This window comes from Miniopterus natalensis, chromosome 1 (genome assembly GCF_054644295.1).
Source record: "Miniopterus natalensis isolate mMinNat1 chromosome 1, mMinNat1.hap1, whole genome shotgun sequence".
In the NCBI taxonomy this organism is placed as follows: Eukaryota; Metazoa; Chordata; class Mammalia; order Chiroptera; family Miniopteridae; genus Miniopterus; species Miniopterus natalensis.
The window spans coordinates 122,782,532-122,809,448 of NC_142081.1; the positions used below are offsets into that span (position 1 = coordinate 122,782,532).

At 40.9% G+C, this 26,917-nt stretch overlaps 1 protein-coding gene across 1 annotated transcript in view; it reads right to left on the reverse strand.

Moving 5' to 3' along the window:
* C1H10orf67 (chromosome 1 C10orf67 homolog) overlaps window positions 1-24,413 on the reverse strand; it is a 95,857-nt gene extending 71,444 nt beyond the window's left edge. Inside the window, exons 1-5 of the mRNA XM_087822655.1 lie at window positions 24,013-24,413; window positions 10,522-10,642; window positions 6,455-6,598; window positions 5,085-5,159; window positions 1,176-1,331 (exon numbers count right to left, since the gene is read on the reverse strand). Of these exons, the coding sequence (XP_087678781.1) occupies window positions 1,176-1,331; window positions 5,085-5,159; window positions 6,455-6,598; window positions 10,522-10,642; window positions 24,013-24,413 (897 nt within the window). The remainder of the gene's footprint in view (window positions 1-1,175; window positions 1,332-5,084; window positions 5,160-6,454; window positions 6,599-10,521; window positions 10,643-24,012) is intronic.
* Window positions 24,414-26,917: the final 2,504 nt, after the last annotated feature.

Sequence of the window (26,917 nt, forward strand, 5' to 3'; positions counted from 1 at the left end):
TGGGAAGAGAGTTTGCTTTGGGTGATGGGCACACAATGCAGTGTGAGGGTGATGTTTTGTTAAATTGTACACTTGAAACCTGTATGATGTGAACCAAAGTCATCTCAATAAATTCAATTAAAAAAAAAAAAAAGAGGTACTACTGATGAGGCTCCTGGCACCTGCTAATTGATATTCAATAGACTTATTTTTCCAGCCTCTCAAAACCCTCTTCTACTCACCAGATCAGCTTCTTGCTCTTAGACCTAAGAATAAAACCCTTCTATGGCTGTGGACTGTGGTTGGGCCAGGATAGCCCAGTGGCTCAGAGTTGACTTGAGATGAAAATGAATTCATCTTCAGGGTCCACACTTTCCACAGCCCTTAAAATTCCTCTTGATAGCCCAGACGGGTGTGGCTCAGTGGTTTAGCGTCGACCTGGGATCCAGGAGATCGGGGTTCAATTCCCGGTCAGGGCACATGCCCTGGTTGCAGGCTTGATCCCCAGTCGGGGGCTTGCAGGGGGCAGCCGATCGATGACTCTCTCATCATTGATGTTTCTATCTGTCTCTTTCCCTCTCCTTTCCTCTCTCTGAAATCAATAAAGATATATTAAAAAAAAAAAAAGACCAAAAAAAATTCTTCTTGATAGAAGTATAAGCTTCCATTTCTTCTCTCTCTCTTTCCATTTTGTTCCCATCAGTCCTTTGAGCAGTAAAGCACCTCCTGGCTCCCATTTCAACAGAGAACTAGGGGTAAACCCTGAGAATTTTTCTCCTTGACATTTTGCCTTAAGGTCATTCTGTTCCAAGCTGGCTTCACGGAAGCCTCTAACTTGAGGAGATCATTTTGTGTCTTTCAAACTATCTGGACTGCCAAAAAGGGTGGGAATCTTCAGAATTAAAAGAAATGTCTACTTACATGCTCCTTTAGAGTGGGAACATATTTGCAGTGGGAGATAGGTTTTTTATTGCCATTATTTAAAAAATCAAGAACAATTATATTGCTCCTATTTATAACTAATATGGGTTTTCTAGAACGTGCCATTGAGCAGAAAAGGGTTGGATTGGCTTATGTTGTGCAGAGATGCCCAAGATACTTTTCTTGTATTTCCTTGATTCTTAATCCAAGCTTTTAGACAGTTATAACTTTTTTTACATATGTTAAAATTAATTGTTCTTTGCTTTGAAACTTACAAATCTTTGAAATCCCAATTCTTCATATTGTTCTAATTCTTCTTTTAATTCCTTAATCATTTCCTCCTTGTCCTTCAGTCTTTTTAACAAAATATTTATTTTGACAGTAGCTAAGTCCTGCATGGAAGTCTCCTGTTCTTCTTCATGAAAGAATTGCTGGGGGGGGGGGGGGGGGGGCGAGAAGCAGCATTAAAAATCGACACCAGAAACCATTTCATATTTTATTTAAGCTACTGTCTTGTAAGTTAATTTATTTTTGTAACTTGTACACAATTTTTAGTCAATATATTTATATTGAACGATATGCTGAAGTGCTGTAGACTGTAGCATAGTACTATACCAGTCAGGGCACACACCTAGGTGCTGGTTTGATCCCCAGTCAGGGTGCCTAGAGAAGGCAACTGGATGACTTCTCTCTCACATAGATGTTTCTCTCTCTCCCTCTCCCTTCCTCTTTCCCTGAAATCAATAAGAACATATCCCTGGGTAAGGATTAAAAATATATGAATAAATAACTAAAATAAAATTGCTCTATATTATATAGTGAATACCAGTAGACTGAGAAGAAGAATATATCAGGGTGGACTTAATAGTCCAGCAGGAGCATAACACTGATATAGTCTGCACAGCATGAATTAAAAAAATCAGTATATGATATACAGTGGACATAAAAAAGGTGAAAACAGAATAATCTATATGATAATAACAGCCTTTTAAATTGGGTGATTTTTAAAGAATAGCATTGATCATGTAGACCTATCCTTCCCATCTATTCGTAGCTAAGCCTGCACATCAAACACTCTGCAGAGGCCAAAACACATTATCCCACTAGTGCCCTGGGTGTTACGAGGCATCTCAAAGTCAACAGGTCTGAACAGAGTTCTTCATCTTCACTGTCATCCATCCTGTCTCCCCCATTAATAGCAGCACAAGCCCCGAAACCCATTTTCTGTCCTTTTAAGCCCCTCTACAGCTTCACCAACTCACCAGACCTATTCAGTCCACTCTTAAATCTCTCCTGAACCCATCCTTTCTTTCCCTGTCCCACTGCCACCATAGTCCTTGCCTTGTTTACCTGGGCGATTGAATAGTCTGTTAACATGCCCCCCTGCCTCCCCTTTTGTGCTCTCCAACCAATCCCTTAAAGGTACTTTATCATATCTGAAATCTGCAGTCTAGAGACAGAAAGCTACACACCTAAATGTTCTCTGATAATTAAGGGACAGAAAAAGATACCAACACCAAGGAGTGCCATGAATACGTGAAAGTGTTTATTTCACAAACGCAAATGTTGCACATATCATGTGCTAGGCATTCTAAGTGCTCCACAAAGGTCAATTCATTTCATCCTCAGAACAGGCCTATGAGGCAGGTACTTTTGTGAGCCTCATTTGACAGATAAGGAAACTGTGGCAGAGAGATTCAGTACTTTGCCTGAGGTCAGGGTCAGGATTTGAACCCAAGTAGTCTGACTCTCGAGTCCTTTTTCCAAAACACACCATACCGTCAACCACAATGCTATGACTGTGCTGCCAGAACCATTAGAGAAGGAATCTCTCCAACAAATGTATTTAAGAAATTGCTTATTGATGTCAGTGTTCCAGCTATCTATTTACTGCTGCATAACACATCTCCCTAAACCTATCAGCATAAACAACAACTATTTATTATGTTCACGAACACTGTGGGTCAGGGAAATAGGACAGGTACAGCAGATGGCTCATCTCTGCTCCACGATGTAGGGATGAGAAGAATGAATGGCTGGAGACTGGATGACTTGAAAGCTAGGCTCAGTTGGGCCTGTGGACCCGGTACCCCATGTAGACCCTCAAAACAGCTAAGGATTCTCAAGCATAGCAGCTGGAATCAGAGAGGAGAGTCCAGAGGGCAAACATTCCAAAAGCATAAAGATGCATTTGCAAGGCCTCTTTTAACCAACCGGGCCTTTGAAATCATGCAGCACCACTTCCTCCACACTCCGTCTTATGACAAGTCACTGGGTCCAGCCCAGATTCACAGGAGGGGAATTATGTTCCACCTCTGGTGGGGAAGGAGCTAGGTAACATTGCAGAGGACAAGGTGCATGGAAGATAATGTCAAGGCCACCTTTGGAAACACCATTGGGTGCAGACTCAGAGATTGCTGACTGAACAATAGGTCCTGGGATATATATTTTCAGCTGCAAGTAACTGAACAGCCAACTGACAGTGGATTAAACACTCAGGGAGTTATTATCTCAAGAAATAAAAAGGTCTGAGGTAGGGCAACTCCAGAGTTATTTTAGTTGCTCCGTGATGTCATCAATGACCCCAGTGCTTTCTAACTTTCCACTCTGCCACCCTTGGCACATCCAAAGTGTCTCAGTCCTTGTCTTTAGGTTGGCTGCAGCAATTTCAAGCATCAGAAGGAGATATAACAAGGTCAAGCAAAGGAAAAGAAGGGCATTTCTTCCCATGAGTCTCTCTTGACTAGAGAAAACAACTTGCTCCCCAAGTGTCACAGCCAACTTACCTGCAGGTCCCAATGGTCAAAGTAACCTGACCTTGCCCATGCTTATGCTATAGCTGAAAAGGAAGCTAAGAAAGAAAGGATCTAACATTTTGTCTTGTAGAGTAAGAAGGGCTTCTGCTATTAAAGTTTTTAAAAACTAGGAGGGAGAATGACTGCTGAGTGACCAGTATCTGCCACAAGTACAGGCAACTGTCCATTCATTTTGCAATTCTTAACTGATTGCTAATTACGTACCAGGCGCAGTGCTAAGAGGCAGAACACAGCAGTGAATAGGACAGACAACATCCGGCCATGATGAGGCTCACAGTCCCGCACAGAACAGAGACTTGCAACAAGCAATCACACAATTAAACACAAATGTGTTAAGTGCTATAAAAAGAGGTATGCAATCAATGCACAATTTGCTGTAAATAAAAAATATTTCTTTATGGAAGCATATTGAAATGAAATAAAAGATTAATAACTACTAAAAGAAGTATAATACCTTTACTAAGCCTCAAAAGAAATCATTGAAAACTATGCATTTTTCCATCACGTAGGGGAGTGAAGCACCAGCCTAGCAGATAGTGTCCTCATCATTAGAAAAGTTACTCCATTGAGAGTCAGAGACCGTTCACTGGGATTTACTGTGGGCCCGATGAACTCTCTTAAGATATCTGACCTGCTGCTATCCAACTGCATGCCCACCAAGCAAACTGGATTGCTTTATCACCTGCCCAGGCACTTTGGATACCAGATCGGAATTCTCCAGTTTCTGGAAAATTTTATCTGCCACCATAAAGTGTTATTTTGTTAAATTTTATGTCAGCATGAACAATCTTAGGCCTAATCCCTCTTCAGTAACCTGAAAATTGAGAAAACAGATCTTCAAAGGCAAAAACTGTAGACAACAAAATGGGTTCTATGGAAAGTAACCTCACAGGTTGATCTAATAATAAATTCCTAACTTGGCAGGTCACGATGGGTAGTCACACCCAAGCTTATAACCTTTTAGTCAAGGGTTTATCTTTGCCTTAAACAAGCCTGTCCATTGTTTCTGTGCATCTGGGTTAACACACCTTTGAAATAGCTGTAACCACCCTCCAGAAAGCACATAATCTTGTTAACTATCCTGTAATCCAACCCCACCTTGCTTTCTCCCAGCTCTATGTATATTCTTTACATTACCCCTTAATTTTAAGTGCATTAAAAAGATGCAAAACTGTTATTCTGCAGAGCATTTGAGATCTTGCTCCCCTGCTTATGCCATCAGTTTTGCTCAAATAAACTCATAATAATTATCTACAGGTTTGAACTTTTTTATGTTGACATAACTCAGACCGGGAAGCCATAGTGAGCCCCACTGTGTGCCCTTCTCAGATAAAAAGCCGATCTTGCGCAGGCAGCACTAAAACCCACCTTGTACATTCCTCGGATAATAGCTATGGCATCCGCCAACTGCTGCTGGCAGCATTTTCTTATGTTTTCCTCATTCTGCAAACCAAAAATAAGTACAGTGAACACCATAATATACTTACAAAAACAACTCTCACACCTACTAGGGAGGAGCTCATTATAAAACCATTCAAATCATCACAATCTCTTAAGAACTTCAGTTTATAATCATTTCTCCTATGCTACAGCTCTTATGACATTCCATTTTGACTTACACTTAACCAAAAGCAATAGAGAGTCATATAGATAAAATAAATAAAAATAATTTGAAGATTTTATTTCATTTTACATATCAAAGTCTTTTTAGTGTTTTCTAGAACTTCTTTTAAAAGTAGTAAAATCTATTTGCAATTCATAGCCTCTTCCGGTCCTTCCACTTTTTGAATGAGATATGCTCATGAAAAGAAATCTAGAGCTGCTAATCCATAACTTATTTCTTTTCTGATTAATCAACATTTGACCAGGTCTCTTTAGGATAACAAGGAAGGGTGGTACATTTAGAAAAATACCCTTGATTCTGATACCAACTCTGCTTCCAGCATGGGGTGTAAACAACAATGGGGTTTAAAATTAGACAGAATTGGATTTCAATACCTTTGTGCCATTTACTACTATCTGTCTGCCCTTAAGCAAGTTACGCAGCCTTGGTGGCTCAGTTTCAGAGCTTGTACATCAGGCCTAATAGCATTTCCATTTTAGGATTGTTAAGGAATTTAAAGAGGAAATGCATTTAAAAGGCTTAGTATGCTACTTAGAATGGGGTGGCTGACAATAGATGGAGACGAGGCTTTTGTTTTATAACAGGGAAATAAGAGTAATGCCTATTCGTAATGACAGATAAATATGCTAAACTGACCAAAGATTTTAAGAAAGTTCTCAAAGCAGCAGAGTGTTCATGCCTTTGTCTCCCAACGAGCCATTAAAACACCAATAAGATCACATAAAACTGTGGCTGAGAGCCAGATGCAAGCATCAAGCTGTCTGGCCTGGAACCTAAACTCGGCAGTTTTAAACTGGTGATCTTGAGCAAGTTAATTAACCTTTCTGAGCCTCAGTTTCCTCAACTGTAAAAGAGGGATAATAGTGGTCCCTACTTCATAAGGTTAATGTGAGGATTAAATACATTCATATACAGAGTACTTAGAAAAGCTCCTGACACACAGTAAAGCTGCATATATACATAGCTATATGTAGCTCTGTGAAGCTATTACATGAGGCATATATATACAAATTAAATTGTCCTTAAAAGTTGATAAGTTCAAAACTGTAGTACATACATATCTAAGCACAAAATCAATCCACACACAAAATGAAGGAAATCAGAGAACTTCTACCTGTTGATAATGTTTTTCAATTGCTAGGATCCTGTCATGTAGAGTAGTAAAGAGATTGAAAGACTCCTCTTTAAGACAGTCCTCAAACTTCAGCTGAAGCAATTCTTTCAGGAACCCAAAATCCACCTGAAGGGATCTAATAACCTAAAAACAGAAAACCATACATTATTGTAGAGGGCCCTTTATGTTAAGATTGCAACGCCATGCCTGGTTCTGGGCATGTAACCTGGGTACCTGGTCAGAGGATTGTCCTGACTTTTAAGATTACCTGTCAAATTCTGTGTACAGTGGTACCTAGGTTTTCTAATGTAATCCGTTCTGGAAGACCGTTCAAGTTCTGAAACGTTCGAAAACCGAGGAATCAACAGCCAACAGCTAGGCCTCAGGATCTTGCACTCAGTGGAAGGCGTGCGGGATGTTCGACTTCCGAGGCGTGTTCGAAAACCGAAGCATTTGCTTCTGGGCTTAGGGCGTTTGTAAACCGAAACGTTCTTCAACGGAGACGTTTGAAAACCAAGGTACCACTGTATATTGGGAACTCCAATTAATCTGCTAAAGGAATATAAATTAATGGAATATGGAAGAAGAAGTTTCTAGAAATTTACTCTTATACAGAATAAAATGTCCTGCGCTAACAACAATCCTTTGTCATACATCAAAGGTATAGTTTTCAAGATGTGATTTTCGGATCAGAAAAGATGAGCAAAACCAACGTTTGTTATGAATCCACTAGCCAACCACTTAAATATATAACCAGCGTGTTGATCAGCATGTTACTATTTGTGATCATCAAAACACAATGTATTTCTGTTTCTCACCATCCATTTAAAATGTATTCCCAGGTCATATGTCCCTGCCCTGAATGAAAACTTTACACAATTCCATGACATTTTGTTCATTCTTGGGAACAGAAAGTCCTACTGTCACTCAAATCACAGCCTCATAGTAGCATTAGGAGTATGACCACTATGAGTTAATATGACCACTTCAACTTCATTCATAGGTAAGACTTCTCCCTGTTACCGGCAGCAGTTGGCAGCTGCCTGTCTTCAAGGGAAAGAGTGTGATTCACCCTTGAGCTCTCTCCCCTCTCACCTCTCCTCCTACACTCTAGCTGCTGGGTCTCCAGCATGGACAAAGGATAAGGGAGCATGGCTGTTCCTACCTAGTGGGGTGGTTTCACCCAGGACTGGCAGGTCAAGAGAACTAACTCTTCTTTCCTTGGGCATTAGCATAGCTTCTCTAGAGATTCCCATTGCTGGGGCCCTCTCTCCTGCCAGGACCCTCTCTCCTGAGGATGAATATTGACCTAAGCATATGCTTCTCTACTCTGGTGATCATTCCTACTCTTTCCTCAGCCCCTATGAATCTGGAGTTCTCTTTTTCCCTCTCCCTGCTACTGGGGAGTCTTCTGTCCTTCTAGATCACTCTTCTGGATAGGACCCAGAATGACCCCACATTAGCTAGCATGCTCTCTCTCTCTTTCTCTCTCTCTCTCTCTCTCTCTCTGTGTCTCTCTCTCTCACTCACAGACCACATATAGTCCATGGAAAACAATCACACATCCCTCACCTCAACCACTCTGAAGTGTAGACTGATCCCAACTTAGCCACTCCGTCTTCTTGTCACAGCCCACTTTAGCTTCCTTATACATGGATCAAGCACCAATCCTCTGTGTCTTCCAATAGCAGCAAACATTTCGAGTTCCACAGAAGCCTGCCTTACTGGCTGTCAGTGGAGGAAGACCATTTCTGCTACCCCACCCCCAACAAAGAGCGTGGAATAGTGTTTTCTAAAGAAACCGACTCAGCGATTTTTCCTCTTCACCCCCAGATCCCCTTTTTTATTACTCTTGATCTGATGTGCAACACTCCCTTTGCAAATTCTACCAATGGGATATAACTCACACTCACTTTGGAGTTTGATACTTGGTATAATAGCATCCTGGGAAGAATCTCATTTTAGTATCCTCATACTTTGTGCAAGTTTTCATTTTTCAGGTAAGGATATCAAAGCTTCTAGAGGTTAAGTGACTGACTAGTCTAACATTATGGGGCCAGTAAGTGGAAAGCTCAGATTTCAACAGACATTGACTCACTCCTTTCTCTTTACATTATGCTTTCAACTTATAAAGGGCACTATTTTGAGGAATCATTAAAAAATATGTCCTAGAACAAGTGAAGTCTTAGGAAACTCCTGGCCGGTGTGGCTAAGTTGGTTGAGCACTGAAAGGTTGCTTGTTCGATTCCTGGTCAGGGAACATGCCAGGGTTGTGGGCCTGATTCCCAGCAGGAGGCATGCAGGAGGAAGCCAATCGATGTTTTTCTCTCTCCCTCTCTCTTCCTCTCTTTAAAAATGAATTTAAAAATCTTTTTAAAAATATATAAATAAATAAAAGAAACTACTTAAATTGCGGAACAAGCAGAGATGACTGCTTTTAGAAGAACCAGCCCTGTACGGACTGCATGTTCTGTAAAAGGGAGGCACAGGGATTCTGGTGTGGCCAAACAAGCTCCTGCTGGACCACAGTCTCCCATAGATGCTATAAACTCTAGATACAATATGACCAAAACACAACCAACAACTCGAAGATGCTGGGGAATAAAAAGGAAAGAAGGGCAGGGGAGGGAGAGGAGAGGAAGAAGTAAAATGGTAGACAGTGCATGTGAACTGTGTCTTTGAGAAGGTCCCCCAAAGCTGCCACACATTTCCATCTAAATTCTACTGATTGGAACTTAGTCATTTGGACATGCCTAGTTGCAAAGGAGTACAGTTATAAACTTTCCTGAAGGCATTAAAAAAGAGAGCAAATTGGCAAATATATAGGAAAAGAGTCAGCCTCAGAAGTTACTAGTGGGAGTGTAAATAGGTACAATCTCTATACAGGGCAATTTGGCAATATCCTTCAAAATGACTAACGCATACATCCTCTGACTCAGAAATTCCACTTTTAAGAATTTACACCACAGAAGGACTGGCATATGAGTATGTACAAAATTATCACAGGAAAAGATTTGAAATGACCAAAATGTCTATCAATAGGGGGGTAGCTAAATAAATTATGCATTTTGTGATATGATGTACTTGTGAAGTAGATGAGGAAATCCTATTACCAATATGGAATTATTTTCAAGTTCTATTGTTAAGTGAAAAAACAGAAACAAAGTACACAGGAGTATTTGTAGTAGTAGGATGCTGTCCCATGTGACAGTTTTATTGATTAGGGATTTTAATAGTAACTCTTGATATCTAATATATATGAAATATTCTGTTTCTTTACAATCAAAAAAGGCCCAAAGGAACTATTTGACAAAACTGTATGTGGGATAACACAGTTATTCATGATATTATTCTTTACATTCTATAATTTTTTAAAGTATCATATATAGAAAATGTTCACAGATGTCCAAAGAATTCCAAAGAGAGTAACAACAGCTTGCTAAACAACATAAATATGACATAAATATAAGTAGTGGTTCATATTGATAATTTTTTTTGTTAATCTTCACCCAAGGATATTTTTTCCATTGATTTTTTTAGAAAGAATGGAAAGGAGGAGGAGAGACACACAGAGAGAGAAACATTGATGGGGGATCAAGACTGTAACCAAGGTATATGCCCTTGACCGGAATGGAACCCACCACCCTCAGGCTGATGGTGGGTGTTCTAACCACTGAACACACCAGCTAGGGCCATATCGATAATTTTTAAAAGCACAATGGTCATCTAATTCAGTTTGTAAAAGATGCTAACATTTTAAAAATTTTAATCGCCCGCCTGGGCGTGGCTCAGCGGGTAAGTGTCAACCTAGGATCCAGGCGATCGGGGTTTGATTCCCGGTCAGGGCACATGCCCGGTTGCGGGCTCGATCAATGACTCTCTCCTCATTGATGTTTCTATCTCTCTCTCTCTCCTTTCCTCTCCCTGAAATCAATAAAGATATATTTTTAAAAAATAAAAAATAAAATAAAAATTTTATTCATTTCAGTTCTATCAAGGAAAGAAACATAAAGGCAATTAATACTTGAAAAAATTATCTCAGAAGCTTCACATTAATCCAAACTTACCTGCACTAGGTTTTGTGTAGATGAGCTTAACTCTTTTAATGGCAAAATTTCACTGGAATCTGTCTGAGTAGCACGATCTGTGCTGAAAAAGCCAACTTTCAAATCATCTGATATGCTAATTCTGGGGGAAAAAGGAGATTAAATGCGCTTTTGTAGTAGATATTTCCTTAAAATATATATATTAGTGAGTATGTTTTTGTGTAAGTCATATGATGCTTTAAAGATTCAAAGGGTTGATAAAGTGAGCAAACCTCTGAATCATCTACTGATAGCCTGAGGTTTTCACTAGGACTTTGCTGGATTATCCAATTCCCTGGACTAGTGGCATTTTGCTCCACTAATACTCATTTCCATTTTCTGAGATATTAATATCATTGTAATTAGCTAGTTTATTAATATTAACAATAGGAAGAGAGCAAAGGGAAGGTCAGACATTACAAACATGGTCATGTGGGTGGCGTCACCAGGAAGCTACAGCTTCACACTCCTCAGGGAACCACCATTCCATTCCCTGCAGATCACTGGGGAAGGGATCGAATAAAGGGGGAGATTGGCACATGCTCTGTGAAGTCAGGGTGACGTAGGGAAGGTGCTTGTCTGTCAGTCTAGCCTAGGGAACAATGACTAGGACGTGGGCCTCATCAGAAGTGTGTGAAAACTCCTGGTTATAATCCCCAAAGAGTTCCCTCTCTCTTGCACTGGCTCTTGTTCTCACTTGCTCTGTGGCACACATTTGCCCGTGAGCTCGCCTGTTCTCCCTCCATAGCCCTGTGGCCTTAAGCAGCTGCATGGCCCATGGCCATATGGACTCCACATGCAGGATGCTGGACTGGACTGGACTTTAATATGGAGCAGAAATTATGGGCCCCAGCCTTTATTCTGGCCCTGCTGAAGACAAGATTGGGCTTCTTCCATGGCGAGATGGACAGGGATGGGATCTTGGAGGAGAACACCCTTAATTTTACACCATCAATAAAGCTTCTATGAAGCCCCATCCTCCCATGGGGGCCTCAGGAAATTCTTTTCCTAGCAGCCCCCCAAGAACTCCACTTCCACCAATAACAATATGATCTATTTAATATTTCCTTTTAATATTTCCTCTATTGTTTTATGGGTGCTACTACTAGAAGCCATTATAAATTATGCACAGGCATATCAAGTGAAAATACTTTAAGATAGTGGTTCTCAAAGTGTGGTCTGAGGACCCCTGGGGCTCCAAGACACTCAGGGAATCCACGAGGTCAAAATTATTGTCATAGTAATGTTAAGATTTTGTTTGCTTTTTCTGCTTTTATTCTCTCACAAGTGGTCAGTGGAGTTTTCCAGAGGCCACAGGTTATGTGACTACATGGCAGATTGAATGAGAATTCAGCTATTTTTCCTTAAGCCAGGCATTGAAAAGACTTGCAAAAATGAAGAGAGAAAAAAGACACTAGTTTTATTAAAGTTTTGTTTTGAAAAATAGTTTGTTTTTCTTTAAAATATGTTACTTATATTAACACGGAATTGATTTATCATTATTTTAAATTAATTTCTCTATTTATTTATTTATTTTCTTTAATCCTTACCTGAGGATATTTTTTCCATTGCTTTTCAGAGAGAGTGGAAGGGAGAGAGAGAAACATCTATGTGAGGGAGACACATCTATTGGCGCCTCCCCCCTCATGCTCCCCGACCAGGGCCGGGGATCGAGCCTGCAACTAAGGTACGTGACCTTGGCTGGAATGGAACCCAGGACCCTACAGTCCTTGGATTGACTGACTCTCTAACCACTAAGCCAAACCGGCTAGGGTTGAATTTCTTCTTTTAGATGTCTAATATGACAACTATAAATAGAGAGAACATAAACTAAAGCTCTTTGAGGTCCCCAATAATTTTTAAGACCATAAAGAGGTCCTAAAACCAAAACTTTGAGAACTGCTGTTTTGCAATGATCATGTAACTATATTGTATCTGATTTTCAAACTCAACTCTTGAAAAGTCTGAGCAGGCCAGGAGCGCTATTTGTAAACTCCTCCTACCGACCTTTAATGACAGGCATCTCAAACAGTAACCAGAAGGCCAGTGTTCTGTATGCAACCTCTCTTTCTGAGGTTGATCAGACTTTCCAGAACTATCAGTTTCTAAAATGTCAGCTAAAAAAAGAAAGCCGTAAAAGCCCAAGTAGAATCACCAGACTTTTCAGTGCCAGCTCTGAAGACAGGGTGTCTGTGCTTGTCCTACACAGGGATGTGAGGGGAGAGTTTTCCTCTGTGACTCTGGATATTGCCACTCGTGGAAATGATGCCAAGAACTGCCATAGTCATCTGGTGACCACAAGAGGGTCCAGCCAGAAGGGCAAAGCCAGAACACAGATGATGAGCTTTAAAAAGGATGGAAATAATTTTGACTGATGACTTTGTTTAGCCATCGACTCAACTAGCTCTGAAATCTTTCATGCCTCTGGTTTCCCTGTAATGTTATATAATAAATGCAGCTGTAGCTGAAAGCACCGTAACTGATTATTTTGGCTATGTGACATTACATAATTACTTAACCTTTCTGTGCCTTAGTTTTGTTTTATGCAAAATAATAACACCTATTTCATAGAATTATTGTCAAGATTAGTGTGTTAATACTTAGAAGTACTTTGAAGGGTGCATGTCACATAGTAAGTTTTTTGGGCTTTTTTTATGTATTTAATTTGTTAGGAATCTTAAGAGAGTAACAGTACCATGCAAACCATGGAACTGTACAGTCTCATTTTTCTGAGAGTAATACAAATCACAAGAAAAATGTAGAGAAAGGAAAAGCACATTCCTTGGCCAGAGGCCCATGTGTGTGGAATGGGTGAGGGGTGTATCTTAATTTACTCAACCACTACTTTAATTTTACAAAGTGCTGAAAATGTGAATCATACAATTTAAGCTCTAATTGATTTATCTAAACATAAGAAAGAACTTACACAGTGTTCATAAGGCATTCACTTCATTTTTGTTAAAATGATTTTCGGGTTTCTTTTCTAACCAAATAATTCCGAGACATTGTTTTTTGTTGTTGTTGTTTTTTATTTTGTTCAAAATATTACAGATGTTCCTTTTTCTCCCCAGTGACCAATTCAACCCCTCACTGACCCCCTCCCCAATCCCTCTCCAACCATTGTCTGTGTCCTCGGGTTGTGCCTATATGCATAGAAGTTCTTTGATTAATCTCTCCCCCTCCACCCACCGCCCTCCTCCATCCCTCTGAGATTCATCAGTCTGATCCACGCTTCCATGTTATTGAATCAGTTCTGTTCATCAGTTTATTAAGTTCTTTAGACTCCACATATAAGGAAGACCATGTGATGTTTGTCTTTCTCTGCCTGGCTTATTTAGCTTAGCATAATATTCTCCAGGTCCTTCCATACTGTCCCAAAGGGTAAGAGATCCTTCTTCTTTATAGCTGCATAGTATTCCATGGTGAAATGTCCCACAGTTTTTTTATCCACTCATCTACTGATGGGAACTTGGGCTGTTTCCAGATCTTAGCTTTGTAAATTGTGCTGCTGTGAACATAGGGGTGAATATATTCTTTCTGATTAGTGTTTCAGGACTCTTAGGATATAGTCCTAGAAGTGAGATCACTGGGTCAAAAGGCAGCTCCATTTTTAATTTTTTGAGTAACCTCCATACTGTTTTCCATAGTGGCTGCACCAGTCTGCATTCCCACCAGCAGTGGACTAGGGTCCCCTTTCTCCACACCCTCGCCAGCACATGTCGTTTGTTGATTTGTTGATGGGAGCCATTCTGATAGATGTGAAGTGATACTCATTGTGGTTTTAATTTCCATCTCTCTGATGAATAGTGACATTGAGCATTTGTTCATATGTCTCTTGGCCATCTGTATGTCCTCTTTGGAGAAGTGTCTATTCAGGTCCTTTGCCCATTTTTTAATTGGGTTGTTTGTCTTCCTCTTGCTGAGTAGTATGAGTTCTTTGTACACTTTGGAAATTAGCCCCTTATCAGATACATCCTTTGCAAATATGTTTTCCCAGACCATGGGATTCCTTTTTATTTTGAGGCTGTTATCTTTTGCTGTGCAGAAGCTTTTTAGTTTGATGTAGTCCCATGTTTATTTTTTCTTTGGTTTCTCTTACCCTAAGAGATATATCAGTGAAAATTCCACTATGTGAGATGTCTGTGACTTTACTGCCTATGTTTTCTTCCAGGATTTTTATAGTCTTGAGATTAACATTTAAGTCTTTTATCTATTTTGAGTTTATTTTTGTGTATGGTGAAAGTTAGTGGTCTAGTTTTATTTTTTTGCATGTATCTGTCAATTTTCCCAGCACCACTTATTGAAGAGGCTGTCTTTACTACATTGTATGCTCTTGCCTTCTATTTCTTGTATGGTCTTCTATTTCTGGGGTCTCTGTTCTGTTCCATTGATCTATATGTCTGATGCTGTACCAATACCAGGCTGTTTTGATTACAACGGCTTTGTAGTACAGTTTGATATCTGGTAAAGTGATCCCTCCCACTCTGTTCTTTCTCAAGATGGGGGCAGCTATTCGGGGTCCTTTTTGATTCCATATAAATTTTAGAAATGTTTGTTCTAGATCTGTGAAATATGCTGTTGGTATTTTAATAGAAATTGCATTGAATCTATAGATTGCTTTGGCTAGTATGGACATTTTAATGATATTAAGCCTTCCAATCCATGAGCATGGTATATTCTTCCACTTGTTTATATCTTCCTCTATTTTTTTTTTTCCAGTGTCCTATAGTTTCCTGAGTACAGGTATTTTACATCCTTGGTTAAGTTTATTCCTAGGTATCTTATTTTTTTAGTTGCAATTGTAAATGGTATTTTTTTTTTAGTTTCTCTCTCTGAAAGTTCATTGTTGGTGTATAAGAATGCCCTTGATTTCCAGATGTTGATTTTGTTTCCAGCTACCTTGCCAAATTTGTTTATCAAATCTAGTAGTACTTTGATGGAGTTTTTAGGGTTTTCTATGTTCAATATCATGTCATCTGCAGATAATGATAGTTTTACTTCCTCCTTTCCAATTTGGATGCTTTTTATGTTTTCTTCCTTTCTGATGGTTGTGGCTAGGACTTCCAGTACTATGTTGAATAAGAGTGGTGAATGCAGACACTCCTGTCTTGTTCCTGTTTTTAAGGGAAATGGTTTTAGTTTTTGACTATTGAGTATGATATTGGCAGTAGGTTTGTCATATGTAGTAGCCTTTACTATGTTGAGGTATGATCCCTCTATTCCCACTTTGCTGAGACTTTTTATCAGAAATGGGTGCTAGATTTTGTCAAATGCTTTTTCTGCATCTATTGATATGATCATATAATTTTTGTCTTTCATTTTGTTTATGTGGTGTATCAATTTATTGATTTGCAGATGTCATACCAGCCTTGCATCCCCAGAATAAATTCCACTTGGTCATGGTGTATGATCTTTTTAATATATTGCTGGATCCGGTTGCTAGTGTTTTAGTGAGGATTTTAGCATCTATGTTCATCAGGGATATTGGCCTGTATTTTCTTTCTTTGTAGTGTCTTTATCTGGTTTTGGGATTAGGATGATATTGGTCTCATAAAAAGAGTTTGGGAGTTTTCTCTCCTCTTGAATTTTCTGGAATAGCTTGAGAAGAATAGATGTTAGTTCTTCTTTGAATGTTTGATAAAATTCACCTGTAAATCCATCTGGTCCAGGACTTTTGTTTGCTGGGTATTTTTTAGTACTGCTTCAATTTCATTAGTTGTTATCAGCCTATTCAGGTTTCCTGCCTCTTCCTGACTCAGCTTTGTAATGTATGCTTCTAGGAATTTGTCCATTTCACCCCTGTTGTCCAGTTTGTTGGCATATAGCTGGCTCATAGTATTTTCTTACAGTCCTTTGTATTTCTGTTGGGTCGGTTGTTATATCGCCTCTTTCATTTCTGATTTTACTTATTTGGGTCCTCTCTCTTTGTTTCTTGGTGAATCTGGCTAAAGGTGCATCAATCTTATCTTTTCAAAGAACCAGCTCTTGGTTTTATTGATTTTTTTTTTTTTTTTTTTTAGTCTCTATGTCATTAATTTCTGCTCTGATCTTTATTATTTCCTTCCTTCTACTTCCTCAGGGCTTTTCTTGCTGCTCTCGTTCTAGTTCTTTTAGTTGTTGTGTTAGATAGTTTAGCAGCGCTTTTTCTTGTTTCTTGAGGTATGGCTATACTGCTGTGAACTTTCCTCTCAGGACTGCTTTTGCTGTGTCCCATAGATTTTGGGTTGTTGTCTGTTCATTTCCGTTTTTTTCCAAGAAGTGTTTTATTTCTTCCTTGATCTCATTGGTAAGCCACTCATTGTTTAATAACATGCTATTTAGCCTCCATGTGTTTGAATGTTGAGTTTTTTTTATAGTGGTTGATTTCTAGTTTCATGGCACTGTGATCCAAGAAGATGCTTGATATGATTTCAATCTTCTTGTATTTGTAGAGACTTGCCCTGTGCCTTGACATGTGATCTATTTTTGAGAATGTTCCATGTGCACTTGAGAAGAATCTGTATTCTGATACTTTGGGATGAAATGTTCTGTAGATGTCAATTAAATCCATTAGATCTAGTGTGTCATTTAAGGTTTGTGTTTCCCTGTTGATTTTTTGTCTTGATGATCTGTCCAGTGCTGACAGTAAGGTGTTAAAAGTCCTCCACTATGATTGTGTTGCTGTTGATCTCCCCCTTAAAGTCCCCCCAAGAAATTTTTTATATATTTAGGTGCTCCTATAGTGGGTGCATATATATTTATAAGGGCTATAGCCTCCTGTTGTATTGATCCCTTTAGTACTATGTAGTGACCTTCTTTGTCTCTTGTTATGGTCTTTATTTTGAAGTCTATTTTGTCAGAAATAAGTATTTCTACTCCAGCTTTTTTCCTTTCCATTTGCATGGAATATTTTATTCCATCCCTTCACTTTCCACCTGTGTGAATCTTTTGCTCTCAGGTGGGTCTCTTGTAGACGGCATATATTTGGCTCCTGTTTTCTTATCCATTCAGCTACCCTATGTCTTTTGATTGGACCATTTATTCCATTTACATTTAAGGTTACTATTGATGTAAACTTATTTACTGTCATTTTTCCTCGTTATGCTGATGTACCTTTCTCTCCCTATTCCTTCATTTTCTTAAAGCAGTCCTTTTAGCATTTCTTGCAATGCTGGTTTGGTGGTACTGAATTCCTTTAGCCTTTTTCTGTCTGGGAAGCTCTTTATTTCACCTTCAATTTTAAATGATAGCCTTGCTGGATAAAGCAATCTTGGTTGCATGTTCTTGCTTTTCATTACTTTGAGAACTTCATGCCACTCCCTTCTGGCCTGAAGAGTTTCTGTTGAGAGATCTGATGTCAGCCTTATGGGGATTCCCTTGTAGGTCACTGCTTGTCTCTTTCTTGCAACCCTTACTATTCTCTCTTTGTCTTTGACATTTGACATTTTAATTATGATGTGTCTTGGAGTGGGTCTCTTTGGGTTCCTCTTGTTTGGGACCCTCTGTGCTTCCTGAACTTGTGTGGCTTTCTCCCTCACCAGCCTAGGGAAGCTTTCTGTCATTATTTTCTCCACCAAGTTCTCTATCCTTTGCTCTCTTTCCTCCCCCTCTGGCACTCCTATAATGCGAATGTTGTTCCACTTCATGTTGTCCCAAAACTCCTTTAGACTGTCCTCATGCTTTTTAAGTGTTTTTTTCTTTTTGCTCCTCTGATTGTTTTTTTCTGCTTTATCTTCTAAATCACTTATTCTATCCTTTGCTTCACTGAGCCTGCTTTTAATTCCTTCCAGTGTATTCTTGATATCAGATATAGTGTTCTTCATTTCTGCTTGATTCTTATTTATGATATTTAGCTCCCTTTTCATATTTTCGCTACATTCTTCCACTTTACCATTAAGTGTCTTGTTGTTCTCATTAATTTCCTTGAGCACCTATATAACCATTACTCTGAACTCTATTTTTGATAACTTGCTTAACTCCATCTCATCAAAATCTTTTTCTGGCAATTTTTCCTTTTCTTTAGTTTGGGGTTGTTTCTTTGTTTCCCCAATTTGGTGGCCCTTAGTGTTTGTGTCTATATATTAGATACATTTGCTGTCTCCCAGTCTTATGGGGAGGGATTTTGTATTGTGAGTCCAGTGGATCCCGGAGGTGTGTTTTCCTTATACTTCTGAGTTCTTTGCTCTAAGTGTGTCCCTTTTGTGGTTTTCCCTTTTGTGGGTTCTTTGGGCTCTCCTCTTGTGGTTGGGTCCAGATTGTTGTTGACCAGTCCTTGGGAGAACTCTCCTTTCAGGTTGGCTAACTGTGTGTCTCAGCCCCAACCACATTCTGTGAGCTGTTGTATGGGTGCTGGCAAGGCTGGATAATACACAATGAAATTTCCAGGAAACAAAGGGTATCTTACAAAATATCTTGACAATCACAATGAAAACAACCTAAGTGAAAATAGAACTGGGAGACTGAAGGGAGAACACAAATGCTAAAGCAAAAAAAAAAAAAAAAAAAAAAAAGAAAAGAAATAAAAAGGTTACAAAAGAAAGAGAAAAAGAAAAGTAAAGCTAGAGAGAGAAAAATATTATTGTTAATAATAACAAAAATTTTTAAAAAATAATAAACTAAAATAAAATATAAAAAATAGAGAAGATACTGGGAGATAAAGGGGGTAGAGAAAAGATTCTGAAAGAAGGGCAAGCAATAAATTATGGGAGAGAGTGGGAATAGGATAATAGTTGAAAATGAAAAAAATTAAAATGCAATAAAAAAGTAAACAGAATCTAACAATCCAACAAAAAGACAGGAAGACAGAAGGGAGAAAAATAAAAGAAAGATAGAAAAGAAGAAAAATAAAAGTTATGCCCATGGATTGAGAGGAGAGAGAGAGAGAGATAAAGCCTGGGCAGTGAGGGAGTCCAATAAGGGATATGAGGGAAACTATAAAGACAAGCAGTAAAGTTACTGGTTATAATGATAAAGTCCCAGCAACTAAGCAAGGAATATCAAGAAAATCTTGATAGTAGCAGCAAAGATAAAACAAAACAAAGCAAACCCCCAAAACATAACCAAAATACAAGCTAAGCAAAACAAAATTCTTAAAAAAAATTAATTAAAAAAATTTAAAGTTAAAAACAATTATAAAATTTATAAAGAAAAATAATTTTTTTCCTCTCTCTTTTTCCTATGAAAAAGAAAGTCAATCAGGTGAGTTTCATCTGGGGAGCTTATGCTGTCTGCAACTCACTGTTTTATATGCTGATTTCATTTCTCCTGGCAGGTGCTTGTGTATCAGCCAATGTGAGGAGCTGTTGAGGTTTGGTTCTGGTGTCCTTAGGTAGATGATTGATCTGAGGCTCTCTGTGGGCCACCTCCTCTTGTCAGCTACTTTGCAACCTTGTGGGTCTTACTCCAGGGTTTTCTGTAGAGTCTTTAGTGTGCAAGATGGCTAGTGTAGCTCAGGGTATCACTCCCCTTACTTAGAGGTGTTGCTGTCAGGTGCTCACTGTGAGGGAGTTAGTCTCTGCTCCACTGCCAGCTCCTCAGTCCCTACCCTGTCTCTGATTCTAGTTCCCTATGCACTGGCTTACTGCAATTTCAGATTGACTTCAGTCTGTTGCTTTTTTGTGTGGGCAATTTAAGCAGCCTGGGCTCAGTGGGTTCGATTAAAAAACATTCCAGTGAGCACTCTGCCTGCCCAGCCCCCAGCAGGGGTTTTCAGCTTTTCCTCCAGTTCTTAAACAATAGTCCCTGAGAGTCTCATTCTAGTAATGTCCTCCTGTGAGCTGTTCTCCCTCTTCCCTCAGGACTGTGCCCTGCAGGGGTATTTGTGGCCTCAGTGAGCTGGACAAGCCCCTTTCCTGTTGGGGGTGGTGCTCCCAGGCTGCGGAAGAGGCAGGCAGGTTCCATCCCTCCCTTCCCAGCTCTGGTTGGCTGGTCGCACCAGGCTGGCCCCTCAAACAATCCACTGTGCAGACACCAATCACAGCTTCCACTGGTCTGTCCACCCAATGCTAGCCAGGAAGGTGGGAATCAGTTCAGGGATCAAAAACTCAAAAATGCACCAAGAAACACATAAGTAGAGAGTACGTCCTACAAAGTCCTGCTGCCCCCAGACCAAGGCACCCAGCAAGTTCCTTGGTCACTGGACAAGCCTACCTCCATGGACAGCTCCAGCCAATACCCTCTGGCAAGTTTCTCTGCCACCAGCCATGTCCTTTTGAGACCAGTAAGCCAAGACAAGTGGAATAGGGAAACTGGGACAGATAGCTGAAAAAACTGGCCATTTACAGCAGATGCAGAAGGTCATCTCCCTAGAGACAACTTCTAGGCCTCAGTTGTATTTCAGCTCCAGGCCCAGAAAAAGCAGAAAAACCAGGTGGGCGACACCAGAACCAGCTGCATTGACTAAGGACCCCTTCCTCTGACAGTGACCAATCAGTGGCAACCACTGACCCTGAAGGAGCACATCTAAAAATCTGATGAATATTCTGCTGAAACCCTTCCCTAAGACCTCCCCTAAGACGTCCTCTAAGATTTCTGCCTGCTAGACAGGGATAAAAACCTCAAGACTAAGGACCCAGCAAGCCCTGACCCTTTGAGGTGCAGTCGAGTCTTTCCTTTTTCCCTCTTCTTCCCTCTCTTCTCCCCCCATTTCTTCCCCTACAGGCATGCATCTTCTAAATTCTAAGAGTCTCCTGGAGACTTGCAACCAGGGGAACAATGGGCAGTGGCAGCTCATCCCAGGCTAATCCCCTGAACCTGTCTCCAGGGCCCCCTTTTCTCTGACTTCCCAGAGAGCTGGGGCAGCCCAGCTTAGGCTTTCCTGTTACTACTTCTATGCTAAACCCTTCCTTGTTTTACTGGCCCAGCTTTAATAAACATTCCCTCATAGGCATGTGGACTGGTGGTGTGAAATCTTTCCTGCACAAAGTCAAGAACCCACACACTACCGGCTGGCGCTAGGCAGACCCACTCAGAGCTTGGTCTCCTGTCCGGTAACACTCTCTAAGGAGGTCTTAATCTCAGCCTTTGGGAGTCACAACTACATTCTAGAATTCACAATTGCAATACTGCTTAAGACCTCTTTTACCACCTTACTTCCTTTTACTAGTTAAAAATCCTTGTTAATGTTTAATAAGAAAAAGGAAATGTTCCCTATTCAAATACTGGTGAGGTTTCTGCCTCCTGTCTGGACCCTGAGTGAGGCTACATCACTATAATAAATACAAACAGCCACCTAAACTTGACATGCTTCTTGTTATCTATAACACTGCACATTTGCCAGAGCTCTGTGCTTCACCCTTCCAGTCTATGAATGCAATCCTCTACCTCCTGGAGTCAAGCAATGCCTTTTTACTATTTATCTTCTTGTATTTTTTTTTTTTTTGATAGAGTATTAAAGCTGGAGACAATGAAACCAGGAAAGGCCTAGGATAGAAGAAGTATGAAGAGAGAGCCTAGGCGGGGCTGCTTTGGCTTTCTACAAACGTTATGGGAAAATAGTGAGCCAAGGTGGGGCCACTGTCAGCTCACTAGGAAGTCAGAGAAAAGAGGACCTTAGAGACAGGTTCAGGAGAAAGAAAATTCACTTGAAAAGTTGATTCAAGTGGGCGTACCCCTAGGAGGGCTCGCTCAACTTCATTTTTATTAAGCTTAAACATATGTGTTCTTTCTTCCTCTTTTTCCGCAAGCAAAAAAAATCTACTATGGGCAGTAGCTATATGAAATGTGGGTAGTTAATTTTACAAATAGATAATGTTAAATGTCAATTATATCTCAGAAAAACTTGAAAACAATAAAAGTGCAAAAAAATCCCCAAATAATTTCAGGATATGATTATAAAATGTGGAGTAATGTTTTCCGTAATTCCTTGGGTGTTGTAATACTACAATATTTTAAAATTAAGCCTTGACTACGGTATCTAAAATTACACTCCACACACAATTCCCTCTGCTCCCTCCCGCTGTTTTTTCTTTAGTAGTTACCACTATTATCTAACTTACATATTTATATGGTTTGCTTGTCATTGGTTTCCTGCCTGGAATGTAAACTTCACAAAGGCAGGGCTTTTGTCCATGGGTAGACTGTCTCCCAGTGCCTAACTCCACCTTAACCCCAGGACTGCAGTCAGTACTGGAGCCTCAGCCACTCACATGCTCATACCAGGGCACCAACACCGTGTCCTTAGCACTGAGGGTGAAGAGGAATGACCATGTGCATCCTTGGTTCCTTTGTTCAGGCAACGCGCACGCACTGAGCACCTGGCACGGTCAGTCTGCTCAGGGAGCCCAGTGGGTTCATTTTGCTGGAGAACTACCCACCCCAGAATGCCAAGGAATCCAGGGAGGAAGTCATTCCTATCAGTAAACAACTAGAACAGGTTAGGCACTGTGTGCCTAAGATGCTTACCACGCGGTACCACCTGTATGTGCCTTTTGCAACCACCAATGAACCAAGTCCTGTGTGTAGCCTGATTCATTTTAACAAACGCACCCATTTAAAACAGTTGAGCTGGGGAGACTGAGCTCCACAGCACAGTCTCACTGATCAGGCCCCATGGCTGGACCGCCATTACAGCTGTGGTTCTCCCTCCCACTCCTTCCCCCTCCTTTCCCCCCCTCCTTCTCCCCTCCTTCCCCCCTCCTTCCCCCTCCTTCCCCCCTCCTTCCCCCACGCCCCTTTCTTCCCCAACCCCTCCTTTAGTGAGAGGGGCTGCCCTCTCAGCTAGGCCATCTGGCACCATGTGGCCCTTGCCTCAGAGAATTGTAAGTATTCCCATAGAGGTTAACCTACTGCTGGCTACCTACCAATTCTACAGAGTTTAAAAAAGAAAAATATAGCCCAGCTGGTGTGGCTCAGTTGTTGAGTGTGGAGTCATGAACCAGGAGGTCATGATTCGATTCCCAGTCAGGGTGCAGCCCAGGTTGGGGTCTCCATCCCCCCTGGGCATGCGCGGGAGGCAGCCCATGGATGATTCTCTCTCATCATTGGTGTTTCTCTCTCTCTCCCTCTCTCTGAAATCAATAAAAACATTATATATATATATACACACTCCCCCCCCCAAACATTAGCCCTGTATTAGAGGAGGCGAAGCAGTGTGAAAGATAAAAACTATAAAAAGGCTCAAAGAATAACAGGTGGAACTATATATATGGCACTCTCCTAAACACGTTAACAGGTTGACTCACTAGCTGCTCCCTGCTGACTATGCAGAAGGCCCTATTTATCATCCTCAAGGCTCTTTTTCATTGGGGTGATTGAGGTTCAGAGAAGTAATTTGCCCAATTTATGGGCCCTGTAAGAGGGTCGTCAGAATTGAAGCCAGGCAGCCCCGTCCACGTCTGTGCCCTCAGTGTACAGCAATAGATGGAAGGAATCAAGGCGACAGCCCCCCAGGGCAGCGGTGGAGCCGGGCGGGACCGGCCGCCGAGGGGCGCGGGGCGCGGCGGGGGGAAGGGGAGGCGGCGCGGCGCGGGGCGGGGCGCCCGCCTGCGCCGTCACCTGGGGCTGATCTGGAATTGTTCAATAGCGGACTCGAGGTGCTGCAGGCTCTTCCAGCACTCCTCCTCCTCGGGCGTGTCCTCCAAGCTCTCCATGGGAGCCTGGGAGCTCGCCTCCCGCCCGCAGCCTCCCGCCAGTTCCTCCCGGAGCAAGCGAGTCCAGAACCCGCGTCCGTTGCCATGGCGACTCCTAGGAAACCGGCGGGCGCGGGAATTCTTGGGCTGCGGGTACTGCAGGGCGGGAGGGAACCGCTGGGCGGGTTCTGGAGTCCCCTCGGTGGCGCTGCCGCTGCCCCCCGCGCTGGGGCTTTCCACAGGGAGCCTTCTCCCCGGACACCCCAAGCCAGGCCATTGGTGAAATAGCCCCAGAAACCTGGACCTCCTGAGATAGTCCTGCCACATCCCACCACCTCCAACTCTTCTTCATTTTTTTTTTTTTTAAATTATAAAGGCAGTGTTTATTAAAATACATTTCATTTTCAAAATGGAGCTATCAGCTGTTAAAAGTGTGTATACATTTTTGGGGGACACCCTCTCTAGACACCCAAGTAACCAATCCCACAGTTGAAATTTTGAGCATTTCTATCACTGCAGAATATTCCCTCGTCCCTCTTTGCAGCTGCTGGGGGGTGGGTGGAAGGACTGACTCCAACTCTTCTTGCGCTCTGCCCCTCCCCCCCCAAAGCTCTGAGCGCAGCCTCCCCCGAGGCACTTGGGGAGTGGGGTGGGGTGGGGATTCCTGCTTGCTTCCTACACCACCTGTAGTCTGGGGGGGCTCTTGCTTTCCTGGCCTGCCCTATGCTGAAGGTCACCCTCAGGGAGGACTGAAAACAGGGCACCCATCTGGTAAGGATGCTCATGGCCGGGGAGCCCTGCGCTCTAGCAGGAGGCCTGAAGAATTGCCGGCACCTGCCGCTTGACCACAGAAGTAAGTGTTTGTGGACAACAGATTTCTTTGCAGAGATGAAATAGGCCGACATTCGTAAAACTGAAGGTCAGAACCAAGATGTTAGGATTTAAGCCATATCGTGCAGTGTGGTATTCATTTTTTTACTAAGTTTCTACAATAATAAGAGAAAATTTTAAATCGTGAAACTATTGCTCATCCTTTGTTTTCAGTTATGTGTCATTCACTGACAATTGATAAGAGACACCTATCGTAATAGCATCAATATGCCATTGCCTTGTTTTAGAAGTATACTACATTTTCATTTCAGTATATTGTCTATAGGAAAAGAAAATATTTTCTTCTCTTCCTTATAATAACTATGTGAAAAGAAGTTATTTTGATATTAGAAGCCCAAAGTGGAAAAAGGAAATTACTGTAGCAATTATCACCACTCATATGTAAATACAAAGAGAAAAAGGCCCAAATGGCAAACGAAAGTCATAACTAATACCTAAATAATCTTCTCTGAAAGATTGTTTTCCTTCAGAGAGATGAACAGAGGAGAAAAAGTTACTTCTGCTCTACAGAGGTTTTTATTTTTGAAATCTAACTCCTAAGCTTACTTAGGAAAATTTTATTATGTACTCAAATGTATTTTTTAAAAAGATATGTATGTACTTATAATAAATTTTCTTTCCTTAAGTGCTTTTCTTATACCACAATGCAGATAAAATTTTAAACATAAAGAGTAAAATTCCAAGTTAAAATTAAAAATCTGATCTGTTTAGAATCATGCCAAGATAGCAAAAATACTGTGATAAGCCGTTGGCTATTTTACAAATGCAATTCTAAATGAATGTTTTGAAACTGAGCAGAGAGATCTCACAGTAGATTTCATGAGTCATCAATCAGCAGCATGCAGTGTTTGTTGACTGATATGGACTGCATAGTTACACCATCCCACAAAAACAGGTACTGAACAAAACCTCTTTGTTTAAAACCTTGCTATAGCATATCAAGAAGGTTCAGATTTCAGTGTCTAGGAGACCACGTAATGAGGGTGATTGTTTTTGTTTTTCAAAAAGCACAGAAGTAGAAGTAACCGTGGAAAACAGTGAGCTAGCTGGGCTGCCTGGGCTCAGAAAACAAGTTACAGAGGCAGAAGGGCCACTGGATCTTAGGAGAAAGAAAGTCAAGGGAAACGTGCCTGTGGGAAGGAGAGGGGGAAAAGAAGGGGCGTGCTCAAGAGAGAAAGAGAGAGAGATCTCAGGTGTATTCCTCATTAAACTGTTCATTTCAGATTATAGTCTCACCTATAAAAACTGGGGTTGGCACTGCCAAAGCTATTGTCAGAGTAAACCCACGCTTCTTGTATCACATGTTGAATTTATTGATGGTTTTTAGTGGAAACCTCATGAGCTCTGGAGTAAACATTAAAAAAGAAAAATACTGGCTCTGAAACTTACTTGCTTTAGATCAGCGATTTTCAACCTTTTTAATCTCATGCACACATAAACTACTAAAATTCTGCAGCACACCAAAAAATATATTTTTGTCCATCTGACAAAAAAAAAAAAAAAAAGGTATAATTCTGATCCTATCACACTGGATGGCTATTGTAATGTTGGCTGTTGTCATTTTTTAATGACAATCTAAGGGAAAAGAGGTCAGTGCCCCTGATTAGTCAGGTATTGCATGTTTTAAAAATTCTTGTGGCACACCAGTTGCTTGAAAATCGCTGCTTTAGAAATTGGGCAAGCATCTTTGAGCCTCTCTTTTCTCACCAGTAAAAACTGGACAGTGAACCTTTCGGGGTGGTGAGAGGAGTTGTTTATAAAGTGAGAAAAGCACGCAGCACACTGCGAGACAAATACCAACCAGGCCTTCAAGGACTGTGTTCCTTCCTTCTAAACCTCAACTAAGGAATACATTGTTGAAAGTTTTAAAATTTGAATATTTCAGAAGGTAAAATAACTTTTACTTGGTAAATTAATAGGATTTAGGCACGATTTTAAAA